The following is a 21619-nucleotide window of genomic DNA, read 5'->3' on the forward strand; positions in this document are numbered from 1 at the left end:
AGTTTTACTCATCATTTTGAAACAGTGGTGGGTTGTAGAAATGCGTAATAGGTAGTGAATGAATGTATGAAGTAATGAATTACGGAAGCCATGTGGGTAAGGTAGGGAGGACGAGAATTTACAAGGGAGGGTGTCTATGATCTTGAAACGGGATGGGAAAACTGGCAACACCAGATCCTGCCATAGCAGTGTTCTGAACATGAAGGTAGTAGAGAAGGAGAAAGCTGGCACACATTCTATTGTACAATCATAATTGCCACCCCTTTGAGGTTTCCAGTCAATGTTTTGATTATGTAACACAGCATTTACATGCAGGGGAGTGACTTGGTTCGTACTAAGGCCTAAAAAAATTGTTTGATTGTCGTAACATAAAAAAAATAAGGGTAGGTCGGTCGGAAATTATTTTTTTTTACACACATTTTAAGCTGTAAATCGCGAATGATAAAGGCTTTGGAACTTTTTTTCTCCTTTTTTTTAATTTATATTTTATAAGAAAAAAAAAATTTTTGGCAAAAAAAATTAGAAAAAAGTCTAGGGTCGGGCCACACCGGTTACGCCAATCAAACAATTTATTTTAGGCCTAATCCTGTGATATTTTTGAAATGGCCCAGTTGTTTGGATGTTTTCTGCCATTATGTTTTTAATCTTCTAATGCATTTCTTTTGGTCAATGTTATTTTACAGCTGCAAGATTGGCATGCCCACATTTTGGACAGAAGCCTTGTGGGTGCATACAGAGATTTGTCATTGGAGAAGGTGATATAATGCAATGATCAAGAAATAAATTCCAATATTAAAATTTTAGCACTCTTAAAAAGATATCTTTTCTGCTACTTGTTTAATTGTTTCCATTAGGCAACAAAAAATAAAAACCTTGTTTTATGGGCGGACAAACTTTTCAAGTTCGGTCGGTTGGGATTTTTTTATTCAAGAATTAAAAAAATCCCAACCGACCAAACTTGAACTTTAGGCTAAAATGATCCTAAAAAATCACCACAAGCCTGAAAAATCTGGCAAAAATTTGATATTTCAAAACAGTTTCAAAATATGTTTACAAAAAATTTACAAACATATTTTGGAAAAAAAAAATCAAAAGCTTTCCAGTAAAACCAATAAAACTTGGCACAAAAATGACTGATTTTACCCAAATTTTGTTGCCTTGTGACTAATAGTCGTAGTTGCAACTATTATCAGTTACAGGTCAATCGTCCCAAGGTTCATTAGTCCGAAAACTCCAATAACTTGGTTATAAACCCAAATCCTTACCCTAACTTGTGCCTTAATACTAACCCTACCCATAAAATTAACCCTAGTTAAAAACTCCAATAACTTGGTTATAAACCCAAATCCTTACCCTAACTTGTGCCTTAATACTAACCCTACCCATAAAATTAACCCTAGTTAAAAACTCCAATAACTTGGTTATAAACCCAAATCCTTACCCTAACTTGTGCCTTAATACTAACCCTACCCATAAAATTAACCCTAGTTAAAAACTCCAATAACTTGGTTATAAACCCAAATCCTTACCCTAACTTGTGCCTTAATACTAACCCTATCCATAAAATTAACCCTAGTTAAAAACTCCAATAACTTGGTTATAAACCCAAATCCTTACCCTAACTTGTGCCTTAATACTAACCCTATCCATAAAATTAACCCTAGTTAAAAACTCCAATAACTTGGTTATAAACCCAAATCCTTACCCTAACTTGTGCCTTAATACTAACCCTACCCATAAAATTAACCCTTCAACCCTGACACTAATCCTAACTCTTACCCTAACCCTATCCCTAAACAATGCTAACCCTAATCGTATCCGTAACCCCATTCCAAACCTATTGCCCTAAACGCTAACTTTAACCCTACTAATGACCCTTTAACTAGTGGGTTGTTCCCCTACTTTCAGTGAATGTGACTTATTACCTGGTGGATAGTCAACTATCCAAATGTACTCAAAAAGCATTTAACACAGGAGATACTCACTCAAAATGTGGCTGCAAATTATTCATTGCTTTGTAAATGTTTTTGAAATTGGTGTATTTGTTAGCCTAATTTAAAAGTGTTTTGTTTTGTGTTTACCTACTTGTGAACTTTGTATGGTCACAAAATTACCTTGGACTTTCAGAGATTTGACCTCCAAATATTCATCATATTCACCCTAGTCATTGTAGTCACAACAATTTGGTGTTGACTGTTAAAATACCTGAAGTCATGCAACTCTTGACTCCTATCACATCCTTTCCATTCTTTGCCAAAAGAGTTCAGCCCAAATCGCGGGTCAAAAAATAAAAAAAAGTCGCCCAATTTTTCTCTTTACCGTTGGTTTCTATGGGGCAGGAAACTATCGAAAGTCGCGGGAGCCAATGTTGAAAAGTCACCCCAATTTTTTCTTAGCCATTGGTTTCTATGGGACAGGAAATTGTCAAAAATGGCGGGTAAAATCTTCAAAAGTCGCCCAATTGGGCTACCAAATCGCGGGTTTGGCAACCCTGATCCTATCTGACCTTGTGTTTTGTGTGTTTTTGTTATTCAGGAGACATGGAGGATTCAAGAGAGAAAGCCAACAGACTTTTGCTCATCCTTAAACAAGCTAAAAAACTCAAAGACAAGAAATGTTACAATGTTGATGAGGTCATCAGTAGGGGCAAAAAGTAAGCATAAAGCCATGAAGGGGATATTGTGTGTATGTATTAGGCCTGTTATCGACTGTCGAAAGTATCGTTAGTCGGAAAATTCATAGACTTCCGACATTTTGGTACACTCAATGGTAGTATCGATACACAAACGATGTACCGTCTCCCAACATCAAAAGCCACTAGCCGCTGATAGCTTAAACACTTGAAATATAGCACAAGACCAAAACAAACTAGGAGTAGGAAACTCATGCAAGAAAGCAACTTTTTGTACGGAAAATTACTAGGCCACACCCCGGGCATAGAAAGTTTAGCCATACACTCATCCAGGGGCCAACTTGTGACACCCGACATGATTGAGTTTGTTGACCTTAAGTTCACACATTTAACAAAAATTATACAACGTTATATTTATAAGACACACCCCCGAAACCAGGAGCATAGAATTGAATTCACAAATTACATAACATGCTCAAGATGCCATCACAGTGATGTGAATAATACCGTAATAAATGGACAAACACACATGTAAATATCATGTCAGTGACATTATTATTATATTATTATTATTATTATTTCAAGGATTTATTGAGCGCATTTCCACAAAGTCCAATGTGCTTTACATAATAAAAATACATACAAAATACAACTACAAGAGACATAAATACATATCAAAGTTCACACATTTAATTTGTTGGTGTGGCTGACATCCATCACCTTTGCCTTGTGGCTGTTTAAAAATTATGAAAGGGGGATGCATATAGCATACCAAAAATTGCTTAGCCCCCCTCCCCTTTTGGCTTCTCAAAAAATTAAGTCCCTCCAAGTTTACCCTTCCACAGGGCTCATAATTATTGCACATGCAGCCCCTACAATTAACACTTGTACTTGTACTACATTTACAATTAGTACCAATACCAAATGGTCAATTCTGCATGCATATCAATACAACTAAATGTGGTAAAATACTGCAATGAATTCTGTGGAAGTAAAATGATGCATAATAATACTTATTACATATCAAACAAAAAAGTCATTAAGGTTAGTAATGCAAGTGATGCCATCCTTTGCTATTTTATGTATTAGTTTACCAAGTAACACCAACACCATGTTATGTTGAATAGATTCATCAGGTTTGTTCGGTAAATAAACATTTTGGATTTTTTGCAAGTGAAATTTTACTCACTACAATATTTCGTCCTACATGTCGGAGGACTTAATCAGGTATGACTGATTTTGGTCATCTGATCCACTTTCCCGGCAAACAAGTTTGAGTGGGTTCCGGTATTCCTTAGTCTCTTTTGCAGACTTCAGAAGTGGATGTGACTCAAGAGGTAGGTGCCCTCCTCCCTGTTTAGGGTGTTGGAGCCCCGTCTTCTAATCTCCATTGCTTCCCGGACTTCTCTTGGAGCTTTTGTCACGCTCCCGTCCAAGGATCTTGGATTCTTCCCAATCTATAACATGGTCAGCCCTTGCTACGTGATCTGATATGGCTGATTTGGTCTGTTCCATTTCCGATGTCCTGCGTTCTGTGCGAGTGAACTTTTTCTCATTGGCCTTTTTGACTTCCGCTTTATGTTCAGCAAGTCTAGTGCCGAACATCTGTGAGGTTTCGCCGACATAGGAGAGATGACAGTTTTTGCAGCTGATTCATAATACAATTGCCGGTTTTCTCCTTTTCACATTTGTCTTTTGGGTGGACTAGTATTTGTCTGAGAGCGCGGTGGGAATTCATTGACACAACATGTTTAACACCATGTTACTTCTTCATTGGTGTCCATAAATGAACTTCCTGCCATGCTGGCCTCATGTGACTACCAATGATGTTTCACAACTGGCTCTGGTAAATTCATGAATGTGCTTAGGGTGACTGCTGCCGATCTCCACTTGCCGATACTCCCCATGCCTAAAATAAGGCTCCTTAAAATACCAAGAAATAGAGCAACGGTACATGTGACTACCAATGAGGTCTCACAACTGGCTCTGGTAAATTCATGAATGTGCTTAGGGTGACTGCTGCCGATCTCCCCTTGCCGATACTCCCCATGCCTAAAATAAGGCTCCTTAAAATACTAAAAAATAGAGCAATGGTACATGTGACTACCAATGATGTTTCACAACTGGCTCTGGTAAATTCATGAATGCGCTTAGGGTGACTGCTGCCAATCTCCCCTTGCCAATACTCCCCATGCCTAAAATAAGGCTCCTTAAAATACTAAGAAATAGAGCAACGGTACATGTGACTACCAATGATGTTTCACAACTGGCTCTGGTAAATTCATGAATGTGCTTAGGGTGACTGCTGTCGATCTCCCCATGCCAATACTCCCCATGCCTAAAATAAGGCTCCTTAAAATACCAAGAAATAGAGCAACGGTACATGTGACTACCAATGATGTTTCACAACTGGCTCTGGTAAATTCATGAATGCGCTTAGGGTGACTGCTGCCAATCTCCCCTTGCCAATACTCCCCATGCCTAAAATAAGGCTCCTTAAAATACTAAGAAATAGAGCAACGGTACATGTGACTACCAATGAGGTCTCACAACTGGCTCTGGTAAATTCATGAATGTGCTTAGGGTGACTGCTGCCGATCTCCCCTTGCCGATACTCCCCATGCCTAAAATAAGGCTCCTTAAAATACTAAGAAATAGAGCAACGGTACATGTGACTACCAATGAGGTTTCACAACTGGCTCTGGCAAATTCATGAATGTGCTTAGGGTGACTGCTGCCGATCTCCCCTTGCCAATACTCCCCATGCCTAAAATAAGGCTCCTTAAAATACCAAGAAATAGAGCAACGGTACATGTGACTACCAATGAGGTCTCACAACTGGCTCTGGTAAATTCATGAATGCGCTTAGGGTGACTGCTGCGATCTCCCTTGCCGATACTCCCCATGCCTAAAATAAGGCTCCTTAAAATACCAAGAAATAGAGCAACGGTACATGTGACTACCAATGAGGTCTCACAACTGGCTCTGGTAAATTCATGAATGCGCTTAGGGTGACTGCTGCCGATCTCCCCTTGCCAATACTCCCCATGCCTAAAATAAGGCTCCTTAAAATACCAAGAAATAGAAACAGCGGTACATGTGACTACCAATGAGGTCTCACAACTGGCTCTGGTAAATTCATGAATGTGCTTAGGGTGACTGCTGCCGATCTCCCTTGCCGATACTCCCCATGCCTAAAATAAGGCTCCTTAAAATACCAAGAAATAGAAACAGCGGTACATGTGACTACCAATGAGGTCTCACAACTGGCTCTGGTAAATTCATGAATGCGCTTAGGGTGACTGCTGCCGATCTCCCTTGCCAATACTCCCCATGCCTAAAATAAGGCTCCTTAAAATACCAAGAAATAGAAACAGCAGTACATGTGACTACCAATGAGGTCTCACAACTGGCTCTGGTAAATTCATGAATGTGCTTAGGGTGACTGCTGCCGATCTCCCTTGCCGATACTCCCCATGCCTAAAATAAGGCTCCTTAAAATACCAAGAAATAGAGCAACGGTACATGTGACTACCAATGAGGTCTCACAACTGGCTCTGGTAAATTCATGAATGCGCTTAGGGTGACTGCTGCCGATCTCCCCTTGCCAATACTCCCCATGCCTAAAATAAGGCTCCTTAAAATACCAAGAAATAGAGCAACGGTACATGTGACTACCAATGAGGTCTCACAACTGGCTCTGGTAAATTCATGAATGTGCTTAGGGTGACTGCTGCCGATCTCCCCTTGCCGATACTCCCCATGCCTAAAATAAGGCTCCTTAAAATACCAAGAAATAGAGCAACGGTACATGTGACTACCAATGAGGTCTCACAACTGGCTCTGGTAAATTCATGAATGCGCTTAGGGTGACTGCTGCCGATCTCCCCTTGCCAATACTCCCCATGCCCAAAATAAGGCTCCTTAAAATACCAAGAAATAGAGCAACGGTACATGTGACTACCAATGAGGTCTCACAACTGGCTCTGGTAAATTCATGAATGCGCTTAGGGTGACTGCTGCCGATCTCCCCTTGCCAATACTCCCCATGCCTAAAATAAGGCTCCTTAAAATACCAAGAAATAGAGCAACGGTACATGTGACTACCAATGAGGTCTCACAACTGGCTCTGGTAAATTCATGAATGTGCTTAGGGTGACTGCTGCCGATCTCCCCTTGCCGATACTCCCCATGCCTAAAATAAGGCTTCTTAAAATACTAAGAAAGAGCAACGGTACATGTGACTACCAATGATGTTTCACAACTGGCTCTGGTAAATTCATGAATGCGCTTAGGGTGACTGCTGCCGATCTCCCCTTGCCGATACTCCCCATGCCTAAAATAAGGCTCCTTAAAATACCAAGAAATAGAGCAACGGTACATGTGACTACCAATGATGTTTCACAACTGGCTCTGGTAAATTCATGAATGCGCTTAGGGTGACTGCTGCCGATCTCCCCTTGCCAATACTCCCCATGCCTAAAATAAGGCTTCTTAAAATACCAAGAAATAGAGCAACGGTACATGTGACTACCAATGAGGTCTCACAACTGGCTCTGGTAAATTCATGAATGCGCTTAGGGTGACTGCTGCCGATCTCCCCTTGCCAATACTCCCCATGCCTAAAATAAGGCTCCTTAAAATAATAAGAAATAGAGCAACGGTACATGTGACTACCAATGAGGTCTCACAACTGGCTCTGGTAAATTCATGAATGCGCTTAGGGTGACTGCTGTCGATCTCCCCTTGCCAATACTCCCCATGCCTAAAATAAGGCTCCTTAAAATACCAAGAAATAGAGCAACGGTACATGTGACTACCAATGAGGTCTCACAACTGGCTCTGGCAAATTCATGAATGTGCTTAGGGTGACTGCTGCCAATCTCCCCTTGCCAATACTCCCCATGCCTAAAATAAGGCTCCTTAAAATACCAAGAAATAGAGCAACGGTACATGTGACTACCAATGAGGTCTCACAACTGGCTCTGGTAAATTCATGAATGTGCTTAGGGTGACTGCTGCCGATCTCCCCTTGCCGATACTCCCCATGCCTAAAATAAGGCTCCTTAAAATACCAAGAAATAGAAACAACGGTACATGTGACTACCAATGAGGTCTCACAACTGGCTCTGGTAAATTCATGAATGTGCTTAGGGTGACTGCTGCCGATCTCCACCTTGCCGATACTGCCCATGCCTAAAATAAGGCTCCTTAAAATACCAAGAAATAGAGCAACGGTACATGTGACTACCAATGAGGTCTCACAACTGGCTCTGGTAAATTCATGAATGTGCTTAGGGTGACTGCTGCCGATCTCCCCTTGCCGATACTCCCCATGCCTAAAATAAGGCTCCTTAAAATACCAAGAAATAGAGCAACGGTACATGTGACTACCAATGAGGTCTCACAACTGGCTCTGGTAAATTCATGAATGTGCTTAGGGTGACTGCTGCCGATCTCCCCTTGCCGATACTCCCCATGCCTAAAATAAGGCTTCTTAAAATACTAAGAAATAGAGCAACGGTACATGTGACTACCAATGATGTTTCACAACTGGCTCTGGTAAATTCATGAATGTGCTTAGGGTGACTGCTGCCGATCTCCCCTTGCCGATACTCCCCATGCCTAAAATAAGGCTCCTTAAAATACCAAGAAATAGAGCAACGGTACATGTGACTACCAATGAGGTCTCACAACTGGCTCTGGTAAATTCATGAATGTGCTTAGGGTGATTGCTGCCGATCTCCCTTGCCGACATACTCCCCATGCCTAAAATAAGGCTTCTTAAAATACTAAGAAAGAGCAACGGTACATGTGACTACCAATGATGTTTCACAACTGGCTCTGGTAAATTCATGAATGTGCTTAGGGTGACTGCTGCCGATCTCCCCATGCCAATACTCCCCATGCCCAAAATAAGGCTCCTTAAAATACCAAGAAATAGAGCAACGGTATATGTGACTACCAATGATGAAATGTGCCTTTAAGATATGCAATGATCCAGGCCTCGAAATAAGCCAGAATTTCTGAGGGCCATTTTGGCCCTCGATCTTAAATTGAGGGCCCTCACAGATTTTTGTGGGCCCGAATTTGGGCCATTGCCTGGTTTTAACCTATGAACCCCACAAAAAAGTGAGAAAATGGTAAATTTTTTGCGGACCCTCACTGATTTTGGGGGCCGAGGGCTCTTGGGCCCTCTTTTTTATTTCGAGGCCTGCAATGATCGTTTCAAACAATTTATCTAACCATTATCTTTATAAGTTGATATTGCAAAGTTAATAGACATGTAGATTTGCAAGTGACATTAGTGAATGTGGATTATTTATTACTTACTTTTACTTTTATTTACCACTTTTGCCTTTCATAGCGTCGTGGGGAAATGTAACTTTCTTTCCTGGGCGAGTCGGGTAGCCTTACTCATGGTAATCCCATGTCTTGTGAGTACTTCCTTTACTCCATCTGCCCACCTCTTGGTCTTCCTCTAGCCCTAGTTCCTGTTGTTTTGCTGTTATATGTTCTTGATGCAGGTTGGCTAGGGGCCATTCGCATAAGGTGACCGAACCATCTAACTTGTTGTTTTGCAACATATTCTGTGATTGGTGTGGTGCCCACCATCTTTCTTAGGAATCTCATTTCACATGTGATGAGCTTTTGGGTTGTTCTTTTGTTGAGCGTCCAGGTTTGGCACTGGTAGCAAAGAGTTGGGAAAATTTTCCCAACTTTATTTATTATTCCCTCTTTACTGATTGACTTCTTCCGAGTTACGAATTTATCGACTAGCTTTGTCGACTCATTCCACATATTGGCTGTAGTATATTTCCTGCACCTAGAATTAGTGCTCTTCAGCCCTAGGCGTGTAGCCCATCCGTGATCATGATCCACCCAGAGATGAAGTGCACATCCTGTTGAAAGGCAAAACTTGCACACACAAGTGTTCTTTATGAAGGTTTCCAGCAGATCCACATCCAAAAGGCGATTGCCACAGTTGCCATCCTCAGCTATTTGAGGCTCTGGTATCTGGGAAAATAAGGATCAAATCAATTACACTAAACACAATGGTACATTTTCAGCACAATAACAATAAAAAAAATGGTAAATTCTGCATGCGAACCAATACATCTAATAGACATGTAGATTTGCAAGTGACATTAGTGAATGTGGATTATTTATTATTACCTCTTTACTGATTGACTTCTTCCGAGTTACAAAGTTTATCGACTGGCTTTGTCGACTCATTCCACATATTGGCTGTAGTATATTTCCTGCACCTAGAATTAGTGCACTTCAGCCCTAGGCGTGTAGCCCATCCGTGATCCTGATCCACCCAGAGCTGAAGTGCACATCCTGTTGAAAGGCAAAACGTGCACACACAAGTGTTCTTTATGAAGGTTTCCAGCAGATCTGCAATTTTGAGCAATAATGTTCCAAAATTTTGTTACGGACGTTACAAAAGGCACTTTTGGCATGGAATTGGCCTTTAGCAGTCTTTGTTGATGGAGTAAAAGAGGGAGTTTCCTTGTAAACTGTAGTGAGCCTGGCTATTGTGCAACATTTCTGAAGGGTGTCCCATTTGAGATCGAGGAGCATGTCTGTAACACTACTGGTCTTCCTGTAGTTATTGGTCATGCTGGTTACAAACCTGGTAGCTCTTCTCTGAATTCTTTCACGGTTGTTGATGTGAATGGCTTGGTAGGGATCCCAAATGGCACTACAGTATTCCAGTCTTGGACGGACGAGGGTTTTATATGAAATTTCTTTTGTTTATCTTATTAAGGATGCACACAGGATCACTGAAGTGTTACATGGCCAAAATTGAGATTTCATCACTAATGTCATCTTCAAACCGTATTTTATCTTGTCATTAATAGATTTTAAAGAAATCTTAACATTTGAACCATAAGAAAAGCTATTTTAAAGACCCTTTTTCATTAAAAATTCGTCAAAATGCAAAAGCAAATAAATCATTGTTTTCCATAATAGATCGCGTTCTCGTGCGCGTGCTGTGGCGCATAGCTAGCAAAGACACGCACACATGGTCAACTGGATGGGCGAGGTGATTGCTGATTGAGGCGCTGGAGTCGCCAATCGCGATCACTACCGTATGTTATCGTATTGATCTCTTCCAAGGTAGGTAACTGCGGGCCGACAGACCACCACCGTCCCCGTCCCAGAATCAGTAGGCCTACTCGATAAATTTCGCCAAAAAGTACTGGTATAGTGGTATAAATTAGTCTCTTTTTTTTTTATATATATGAACATAGTAGTGAATTTTTTGTTTGTTTTTGTTTTGTTTTTCAAGTTTCATTCTGAACTTGAAGAAAAGATGAAATTTATCTGTAAGAAGTAGTTACCCGTAAGAAGCTCTGTAATGATGATGCAATCTGGTAGATACGATAGAAAACGTAGGCCTTAAATATTTTGCTAGTAGGCTAGACTTAGCCCGTATAGTACATCATTAGGCTTATTATTTTATGTAACAATTTGTTTTATTTTATTCATTCATTCATTTCATTCCCATTAACGCAATTTCAAAAACGTTGACATTTCAATACATCGTATCGACTATAGGCATAGGCCTACAACTCTGTGTCAGAAATGTCTATTATTTGAAATCGGCATGAAGCATTTTCATGAATGTTTTAATGCTAAATAATAATTTCAAACGAGAAATATAATCGAAAACGCAAATTCGTGCTTTTTTCATAACCCATTTTAAGTACATTTCCATTAGTAGGCCTATTAGGTCTACCATATGCCATGCGTGATTGCGATAAAAGCTTTTGGTTTTACAACACTTTTTGCGAATGTTTTGGCCGAATGCCTTTTTATTTGCAATGTTTTTCTGGCTTTCAACATTCACGTTTATAATGTTTTCTGTATACTTTAAAAGGTAAACTGCTTTAAAGCATTTTTCGTGAATGTTTTCATGCAGTGTTTTAAAACGCTCTTTATAGCATGATGCTTATATCCTACGGTAGGCCTACTGCATAAACCACAATCTAATTTAAAGCCATAAGTGTTCCGTTTTCTACTTTTGAAATTCGGTTTTGTTAGGCTATGTCAATTTCCGTGTTTTTCAGTTTTCTTGTGACCTCTCCGTGTTTTGCCCGTTTAACATTATAGGCTTATATGCCTACTTTTTGTCCGTTTTACAAGAAGTTTATTCAAGACATATTACAACTTTTATCCCACTTATTTTTGTTGTTGTATTTTATTCACTTTTTATGCGGTACAAAATATTTTACAACTTTATTGTGGCTTTAGGCCTATAATAGGCCTATGACTTTTGTACGTGTTTGATATTCCGTAAAAAGTTAAAATAAAATATACTAACAACAAACAATTACAATAACAAAAACGGAATATTGAGTAATGACACATCAGAATCTTTTAAAATTTTACTTGGGATTCCTGTGGTGTAGGCCTAGCTATAACGGACGTTAAAATGCCTATCTTTAGCGCGGACGGGCCGCTGTGGTGCCTCTCAAGCACCAACTAAAAAGAAAAAGCAACGAAAAGTAACAACTAACAACATCATGTTTGCGGTTCAGAAAAGGACAATGAACATAAAAATGCAATATTTGTCAACACCAAAAAAAAAAAAAAAGAAAAAAAAAGAAAATCACCAAAAACGATACATAAAAAACATTGCATCATTAAAGCAAAATTATGAAAATTAGGACAAAACAGAAATCGCAATTATCATGATTATGTCTCAATTTATTCTTCATTTCATAAAACTCCTGATTATCTGCTAAAATAATTGCTTGTCAGTTATTCTATGCTACTTTTAATGTTCTGATGTCCGCAAATTTTAATACAGAGCATGATCTTTTTTTATACGGAACAGGACAAACTTGTGCTTAAATAATCATAGTTTCGTTCGCGGCAACACGACCATGCACTGTGCAATTTATTCGCGTAACCTGTCTGTCTGTCCGCTGCGCCTGTCGCTCCTCAAACGCCAACGCGACGCTTGCGCCTTGCCGGACGCTCTGCTGCACCATGGAAACAAGACTGCAGTAAATAAAATGGCTGCTCCATGTGGATAAACATCTGCGAATGTGCACGGATAATTTTGTCATATTGTATATTTTACCTTCTAAATCACCCAAAAATGCCAATCTGCTGCAGTTGGACGCACCTTCTCATTTGCTTACTTGACCAAACGTCACAAGTCACGGATTATATATTTATGGAATAATCTTCAAAATGGACCTAAAATTAAGCTGTATTTTTCTAAATCGCGATTTTAGGCAAGTTCACTTTTGACCACTTTTAACCATTTTTGGACCGCCGTACCGTCTAAATGAAGCAACACTGAGGTAAGTTTTTAAGTCGAACGTTTAGATATGGCCAAAATCTAGATAGTGTTTTTTCATTTTTTTAAATTATGGCCTAGAACTTTTTTTATCACCCATGATTCAAAAATTTGAACACGGGTCACACGTTTTTACTGATTTTTTGCCTATATTTTAAAAACTAAGCAAAATTTCTAAAAAATAAAAAACACTTTCTAGATTTATTTGTCTAAATTAATAAAATTCATGTTTTACAGTTTTTGATTTTCAAATAATTTTTTTATGGCGGACCAAAAATTTTTGGTCAAAAAAGCCGTTTTTTGAGATTTTCTCGAAAATTGTACTTTTTGACCCAAAACTGACATTTTAAATGGATTTATGAGTTCATTTCCTTTCAAAAAATGTATATTTTTATATACTTTACATAAATAGTTTTCGAGTTATGAGGTGAATAATAATGGATAATTAGTGATCCTGTGTGCCTCCTTAAGTGCAATTCCAGAAGTCGCCACAATCTATCTAACCAATCTTTATATAAGTTGCTATCACAAAGTCTAATAGACATGAAGACTTGCAAGTGACATTAGTGAATGTGGATTATTTATTATTCCCTCTTTACCGATTGACTTCTTCCGAGTTATCGACTGGCTTTGTTGACTCTTTCCACATATTTGCTGTAGAATTTTTTCTGCACCTAGAATTAGTGCACTTCAGTCCCAGGCGTGTAGTCCATCCATGATCATGGTCCACCCAGAGATGAACTGCACATTCTGTTGAAAGGCAAAACTTGCACACATAAGTGTTCTTTATGAAGGTTTCCAGCAGATCTGCGTCCACAAGGCGATTGCCACATTTGCCATCTTTATCTATTTGAGACTCTGGTATCTGTGAAATTAAGGATCAAATCAATTACACTAAACACAATGGTACATTTTCAGCACAATAACAATAAAAAAAATGGTAAATTCTGCATGTAAACCAATACTTCTAATCTAAATGTGGTAAAATACTGCACTGAAATTCTGTGGAAGTAAGATGATACATAATAATAGTTAAGGTTAGTAATCCAAGTGATGCCATCCGTTGCCATTTTAAAGTGTGTCAGCAGGGCATTCCAAGTTGGTATGGTCCTGGGATAGAGTGAGTAGCGGTAGCAGTCTTTGTTGGTTGGGATAATATTGTAGTTTAAAGGTTGGTTTTGATGGGCTGCTGGTCTGTTGTTTGGTTGCAGGAAAGATGACTAATGTTGGATGGAGTAAATGAGTGAGTTTCCTTGTAAACTGTAGTGAGCCTGGCTATTGTGCAACATTTCTGAAGGGTGTCCCATTTGAGATGGAGCAGCATGTATGTAACACTACTGGTCTTTCTGTAGTCACTGGTTACAAAGCTGGTAACTCTTATCCCAAATGGCACTACAGTATTCCAGTCTTGGACGGACGAGGGTTTTATATGAAATTTCTTTTGTTTATCTTATCAAGTGCAATTCCAGAAGTCGCCACAATCTATCTATCTAACCAATCTTTATATAAGTTGCTTTTGCACAGTCCAATAGACATGTAAATTTGCAAGTGACATTAGTAAATGTGGATTATTTATTATTCCCTCTTTAGCGATTGACTTCTTCCGAGTTATGAAGTTTATCGACTGGCTTTGTTGACTTTTTTCCACATATTGGCTGTAGTATATTTCCTGCACCTAGAATTAGTGCACGTCTGCCCCAGGCGTGTAGCCCATCTACATTTATGATCATGGTCCATCCAGAGCTGAAGTGCACATCCTGTTGAAAGGCAAAACTTGCACACATAAGTGTTCTTTATGAAGGTTTCCAGCAGATCCGCGTCCACAAGGTGATTGCCACATTTGCCATCTTCATCTATTTGAGACTCTGGTATCTGTGAAATTAAGGATCAAATCAATTACACTATACACAATGGTACATTTTCAGCACAATAACAATAAAAAAAATGGTAAATTCTGCATGCAAACCAATACATCTCATCTAAATGTGGTAAAATACTGCACTGAAATTCTGTGGAAGTAAGATGATACATATAATAGTTAATACAAATAAAAATAAGTCATTAAGGTTAGTAATCCAAGTGATGCCATCCTTTGCCATTTTAAAGTGTGTCAGCAGGGCATTCCAAGTTGGTATGGTCCTGGGATAGAGTGAGTAGCGGTAGCAGTCTTTGTTGGAATGGATATTATTGTAGTTTAAAGGTTGGGTTTGATGGGCTGTTGTTTGGTTGCAGGAAGTCTGGAAAGATGACTAATGTTGGATGGATTGATGATGAGTTTCTTTGCAAACTGTAGTGAGCCTGGCTATAGTGCAACATTCCTGAAGGGTGTCCCATTTGAGATGGAGAAGCATGTCTGTAACACTTCTGGTCTTTCTGTAGTCACTGGTTACAAACCTGGCAGCTCTTCTCTGAATTTTTTCAAGCTTATTGATGTGAATGGCTTGGTAGGGATCCCAAATGGCACTACAGTATTCCAGTCTTGGACGGACGAGGGTTTTATATGAAATTTCTTTTGTTTATCTTATCAAGTGCAATTCCAGAAGTCGCCACAATCTATCTAACCAATCTTTATATAAGTTGCTTTTGCACAGTCTAATAGACATGTAAATTTGCAAGTGACATTAGTGAATGTGGACTATTTATTATTCCCTCTTTACCGATTGACTTCTTCCGAGTTATGAAGTTTATCGACTGGCTTTGTGGACTCATTCCACATATTGGCTGTGGTGTATTTCCGGCACCTAGAATTAGTGCACCTCAGCCCCAGGCGTGTAACCCATCCGTGATCCTGATCCACCCAGAGCTGAAGTGCACATCCTGTTGAAAGGCAAAACTTGCACACACAAGTGTTCTTTATGAAGGTTTCCAGCAGATCCATGTCCACAAGTCGATTGCCACATTTGCCATCCTCATCTATTTGAGACTGTGGTATCTGGGAAATTAAGGATCAAATCAATTACACTAAACACAATGGTACATTTTCAGCACAATATGGGTGCTATGTTGGCATTTTCTGTGTTTGAGATATTGGACAGGCAAATTCTCCTCAAAATAAACTTTGCAATGATACTACATGTCCATGTTGCTTGTTTACTAAGTAGTAAAAAATCAAGAAAGGAGTTCAGTTGAGAATTCTTAGTTGTCTATTGTTTTTGAAAAATTTAATGGGCCACTCAAAACAAGCTCTACTGACGTTACAGCACATTGGTGGTGGATGGTCATGTTAAATGTGACTTGTTATTGTCTTTTAGTTTCAACTGTTAAAAGATTGTGATTCGGCTATATTTTAATTTATGAGAACAGAATCATACTATTAAATTTCCCAAAATGGTTTTGGTTCATGGTAGGTTTGACACTACATTGCTCTAAATAGTAACATGGTACATAAAGTGGAATCCATACAGGATCATGAGCCCTTGGCATGATGCAATATGATGTGATGTAATTGTGCTTGTACAATTGGGCATAACTGCAGTTAATTTGGAGAGTCCAGCACTCCAGTTTTCAAAATGCCAGTTCATAATACTAGTACCTGCTAACATGTGGGACTGCTTTGATGATATGCAATACACCTTGTGTAAAGTGACAAAAACCCTACAACCCTACAAACATTTGCTTGAACACTTTAAAGGCCTTATTGGAAATGGTCCCCCTTCTACTTCCGTACAATGTTGGCATGCCAAATATGCTCATCTTCACCCTATCTTCTCCCAACATTGTTTCGTGGGGTTGGGTAAGATGTACATTGAGACAACAATATTATAATTTTTAGTTTCCAGTGACTCATATAGCATGCGCAATATACATGAGCAAAGAAGAACATGGAAATTAGAGTAGCTGTTCACACATTTTTTTGTGGGATTGTAGGTGCATGGTTTAATATATAGGAATGATAACAATCATGTCACAATTGGTTCTATTTTACAGACATAGAAAAGTAGGCCTTGGCAACGGTCAGAAAAAATCCAAAGAATTTGAGGAGTTTGTGATGACCAATCGCAAGTTACTACGTGACGACGTCAAACTTTGCGAGCGTGCCACCCAGCGTATCTTGCTGTATTCCAACAACTTCCTGCACAAGAGACTAAAGACAGAGCCAGAGAGGACACGGAGAATAGAAAGAACCAGAGGTCAAGCGGCTCTTGGACTTCTCAAGGAGATTTCAGAGTTACCAGAGGAAAAGTGCTGTGAAGACTGTTGTGTACTGGTTAGTTTTGTTTTGTTCATTCTGAAATCAGATGAGGAATTGTGTGTGGAGTATTTTAATTTTAAAGGAAGGTGACCTGATATATTTGGAAAATTTACGTATAACATAAAATGTCATCCCTTTCAAGCACTCATGCAAAAAGAACATGTAAATGTTTTTTGTAAATGTGACTAATTCCTAATGGAATTACCGACATTTATAGAGCGTGATATTTGTAGTCTACAGTGTTTTTATTAATCATAATCATCATGATCATGTAATATATTGATTTCAAGTGAAAGACCCTATTTTTCTCATAAACATATTGAAATTTGAAGTTCCAATTAGGTGTATTTCCGAAGATATCATCAAAAAACTGCCTAATTAGTCTCATTATTATGTTTTGATGGATCCAAGTGTGTGAAAATATTTGATCCAAAACATAATAATGATAAAATTGGATTAGACAATAATAACTGCGCACCATCTATTTTGAGGTCATTGTGTGAAATTGGAGGGTTTTGTTTTGGGCCGAGGAAAATACCGAGGCCCAAAACAAAACAGCGCCCGAGGAAAATACCTCGGCCCAAAACAAAACCCTCCAATTTCACACAATGACCTCAAAATAGATGGTGCAAAGTTATTATTGTCATTCATTACCGTTTTTGTACAAAATCCTATCTTTCCTTCAGTATTATTTGCTGGAAATTTTTCAATATTTCAATTTATTTAGTCGTCATCCCTCATTAATAATGGGCGAATCCTGACTACATGACGTCATTGGCGTGGATACAGGGCATTTTTGCTATCCATATTCCGGGGCCCCTTGATTAATTGATTAATTTGACCGTTGACTGCGGTACTGTTGATTTTTGCTACAGAAATGTATTTTTACATGAAACTTTATTTTTATATCGTGACATTATCTGGAGAAAAATAGCATATATATTCATGTTGAATATTTGGCTATCGTAATTGTGCATGCATGAGACGTGTAGGCCCTACGTGTGTGAAATTTGAGTCACTCTTGGCCCAAGATGCAGATTTTCTGAATGCGTGAATGAGTTGTATCAATCATGATTATTGCACGCCGAGTTTATATTCTCATGTTTACAAGTGGACCTGGATATATTGTATACTTGGATTTAAATGGATGAATAGTTCTACCATTAGGGTTTACACCCGGTAAGTAGGTTTTATAGGTTTTATAAATGTGATTACAATTTTATTGGCTTAAAATCAGAATTTTCTCTTGACCCACCAAAGGCTGACAATTATACCGTGACGTACGGTGGCTGAGTGACAGTAAAATAGAGCTCAAGTTTTCCTTGCACTGTATCTTCAAATCTGTAGGCCCTATTTTTCCATATTGGCCAGCATGCTGATAATTTATATCATCATGATTACTACGCTTTTTAGCCTGGCTTGAGCATTTTGTTTAAGTCTGGCACTGCTGGCTAACCAAGCATCATGCCTGTCCGCATCATGAGCGCGAGCATTCAAGTGTCTCTGCACGGCGCGACCGTTTACCGAGCATGCGAGGACCGTTTAAACAAAGTTGCAGAATGATCCGAGAAAAATAGAATGGAATGATGCTCTAAAAATGATTTTAAAAAACAGTTCCAGGTTTATATTACCTAGCCCGAGGTAGCCTACTCACAGTCACACCTCCGTCACTACGATGACTGACTTTCTATGGTGAGGAACAACAAATGCTAGGCCTAGCTAGCATGCTAGGCCCCCTGTGCCATGATGTTTCGCTACATGATATTTGTTAGGCCTGCCATTTACAAAATGATTGTGAATAAATACCTGAAGAAATTAATTGTTTATATTGTGAGGAACATGGGAAAGAACAACCAGCATGCCCGGCCAGCATAACTATTTATAGGGCCATGATATTTTGAGCTTCATAACTATTTATAGGGCCATGAATGATATTTTGAGCTTCAAATTACCATACAAAATAATAAATAGGCCTATTCAGTAATTTTCTCATCTGGATGATAATAAAAATCAAGATTCAGATCTTGTTAGTGGTTTTAAAGCCGAAAGCCGGACGTGTAATTTATTTTACAAACAAAATATAAGATTTATTTTCCAGTTTTGTCAATAGTCCACCATGCACAATAGTACTGCTGTTTTCCTGGGTTTTTTTTGGGGGGTCAAGCCGTGTTCCCGTCATTCACATTTGCACTGCACACAGTACTGATGATACTCTCGAAGAGAGGAATGTACTCACCGGTAGAAGAAGAAATGTTTCATTTCAAAAATATCTAATTGGCAATTTTAATGACTAAATATCCTTCAAGTACACAATAACAAATATATATTTTACACCTTCACTGGGATGTCACGGAGGCTTGGGCCTTAAAATAATTTTATTGTAATAATCGTTTGGTTCCTGTTGTTGTTGCTATTTCTTGTTGTTGAGACTCGTCTATTCTTTTGTTTTTTTCCTGTTTGGGATTCCCCAATTGTATTTGTTACGATCATACGATGATACGCAGGTCGTAAAGCTCACTCCGGGAGCTCACTCGATCAACGTAACACACAAACATAGGCCTACTTAGGAAAAATTGTTTATATTTATTCAATATTCATTCAAAACAGGACCCTGTTTTGTTTAGAATGTGTGTGCATATTTATTGGTTTACCTGCTGTGAGCGGGGCTGCTTTTATTTATTTATTTGAAGGTAGTCGCCATTTGAATTGGACGCTGCAATTCGCAATGATGCCAATTCTTTATCCATGTTCGGGGCCCCGATCACCCCATGTTTTGATTGCTACGTCAGGCGGAAGTCATTGTTGCGCCGTCCGAGTCAATTGTGAGATATTAATGACCTCGAATTGGTTCGCGTTTTCACAAATAATAAAATATGATTGGATCACACGCATCATGCATATTCATGAGGTTATGAATATTTATTGGTCTCGCTATGAGTTTTAAAATATTGGACTCGACTACTTCTCGTCCAATATTTTAAAACTCATAGCTCGACCAATAAATATGGGCTCAATCGATCCAATTTTATATCAAATGTGGTATACCATATTTGAGACTAATTCGACATTTTTTTGATGATTTCTTCGGAAATATACCGATTTGTAATGCTCAATTTCAATATGTTTATGAGAAAAATATGAGCTTTCATCTGATACCAAAATCAGCATTTTGATGAGGTAAAGTGGGGGGATGAGATTGTCAATCAGGTTACCCACCTTTAAAGCCATAGTGTACAATCTTATATGTGACGTGATATGCTCCATGGGGGGTCTAAACTAAACTTCACTCGCCAAAGGAAGCATTTTTGACAATTGAGTTACTATAATTATTACCTTATACAAACATTGGGCTATCATATTACTGATAACATATCTAACATACTTGGTTCCAAAGTTTTGAAGTTTTATTTTATATCATTGTTTTTACTCCATATTTTAGCCTTCATCTCAATTTCAAATTTGCCACCTTTGGCCCCCATGGACCAGACCATGTCACATATGAAATTGGTAAAATATAACATTAAAAGAAACAAATTTACTCCATTTTCACTACGATTCGTTTCGCCCAAATATATATTTGTAATGTTTACATATTTCCCAACTTACACCTAAATGGATTCAGCAGAATTGCTTGTGTTTGTAAGTCAACAGCAATTTCAACATACAGTTGTATGACATTTAAGCCCACCATATCCCAAAATAGCTAGTGGGGCACAGCGTCTTCGTGTCAAAAATTGCCGTGTTAGTACAGCGAATCCTCTTGTTTTTCAATAGCTACGCATGGCGATTTTGTTCGAGATAGGCCAGGCGACTCAGGCTAAGCATAGTACGACTATCATGTGAGACACCACCAAGTTCTATTCTACAAATTATTACGATTTCATGCTCTAGTATCCCATATGGTGTTGCTATTACAAGGAAATTCAATTTGTTTTGAGGTAAACCCCAGGTTTTGTTTCCAATACACTAACTTGAAATGCAATACACTAATTAGCGACCATTGCTGTTGGCTCTGGATACATTTTTACTGCATTTTTGGCGTAACAATTTTTAAATCGTAAGTTAAAATTGTGATATATTTAATTTTGAGAATTACAATTATATAAAGGAGCACAAATAGCCCATTCACCTAAAATCCAGGTGCTTGTATTGAATATTATACGTGTATTTCACAATGCATATGTAAACTTTCTTTATCTATGTCAACAATAGAATATTGTATGGAGCTATGAAAAAAATATTTTAATACAGGGTGTTGACACTGTGTGGGGTTTCTTTCACTTTACCTCATTATTTTGGTTTAAAATGATGGGAAACACTGACAGTTATTACTAATATTATATCAGAATTTTGGGGAAAGAATAACAAAATCATATTTGATGGAAATTTATCATAACTTCACAGATTAACAAAACTTTAATACTGATTAGCTCATAGTTTGTAACAAATGTTTTAAAATGAAAGAAATATTCTG

The 21619-nt window shown here is 38.5% G+C and overlaps 1 protein-coding gene across 1 annotated transcript in view; it reads left to right on the forward strand.

Moving 5' to 3' along the window:
* Positions 1–21619, forward strand: part of LOC140136805 (uncharacterized) — a 39935-nt gene that overhangs the window by 8770 nt on the left and 9546 nt on the right. Inside the window, exons 6-8 of the mRNA XM_072158403.1 lie at positions 684–755; positions 2536–2653; positions 16881–17160. Coding sequence (XP_072014504.1) covers positions 684–755; positions 2536–2653; positions 16881–17160 — 470 coding nt within the window. The remainder of the gene's footprint in view (positions 1–683; positions 756–2535; positions 2654–16880; positions 17161–21619) is intronic.

This window comes from Amphiura filiformis, chromosome 17 (assembly GCF_039555335.1).
Source record: "Amphiura filiformis chromosome 17, Afil_fr2py, whole genome shotgun sequence".
Classification (NCBI taxonomy): domain Eukaryota; kingdom Metazoa; phylum Echinodermata; class Ophiuroidea; order Amphilepidida; family Amphiuridae; genus Amphiura; species Amphiura filiformis.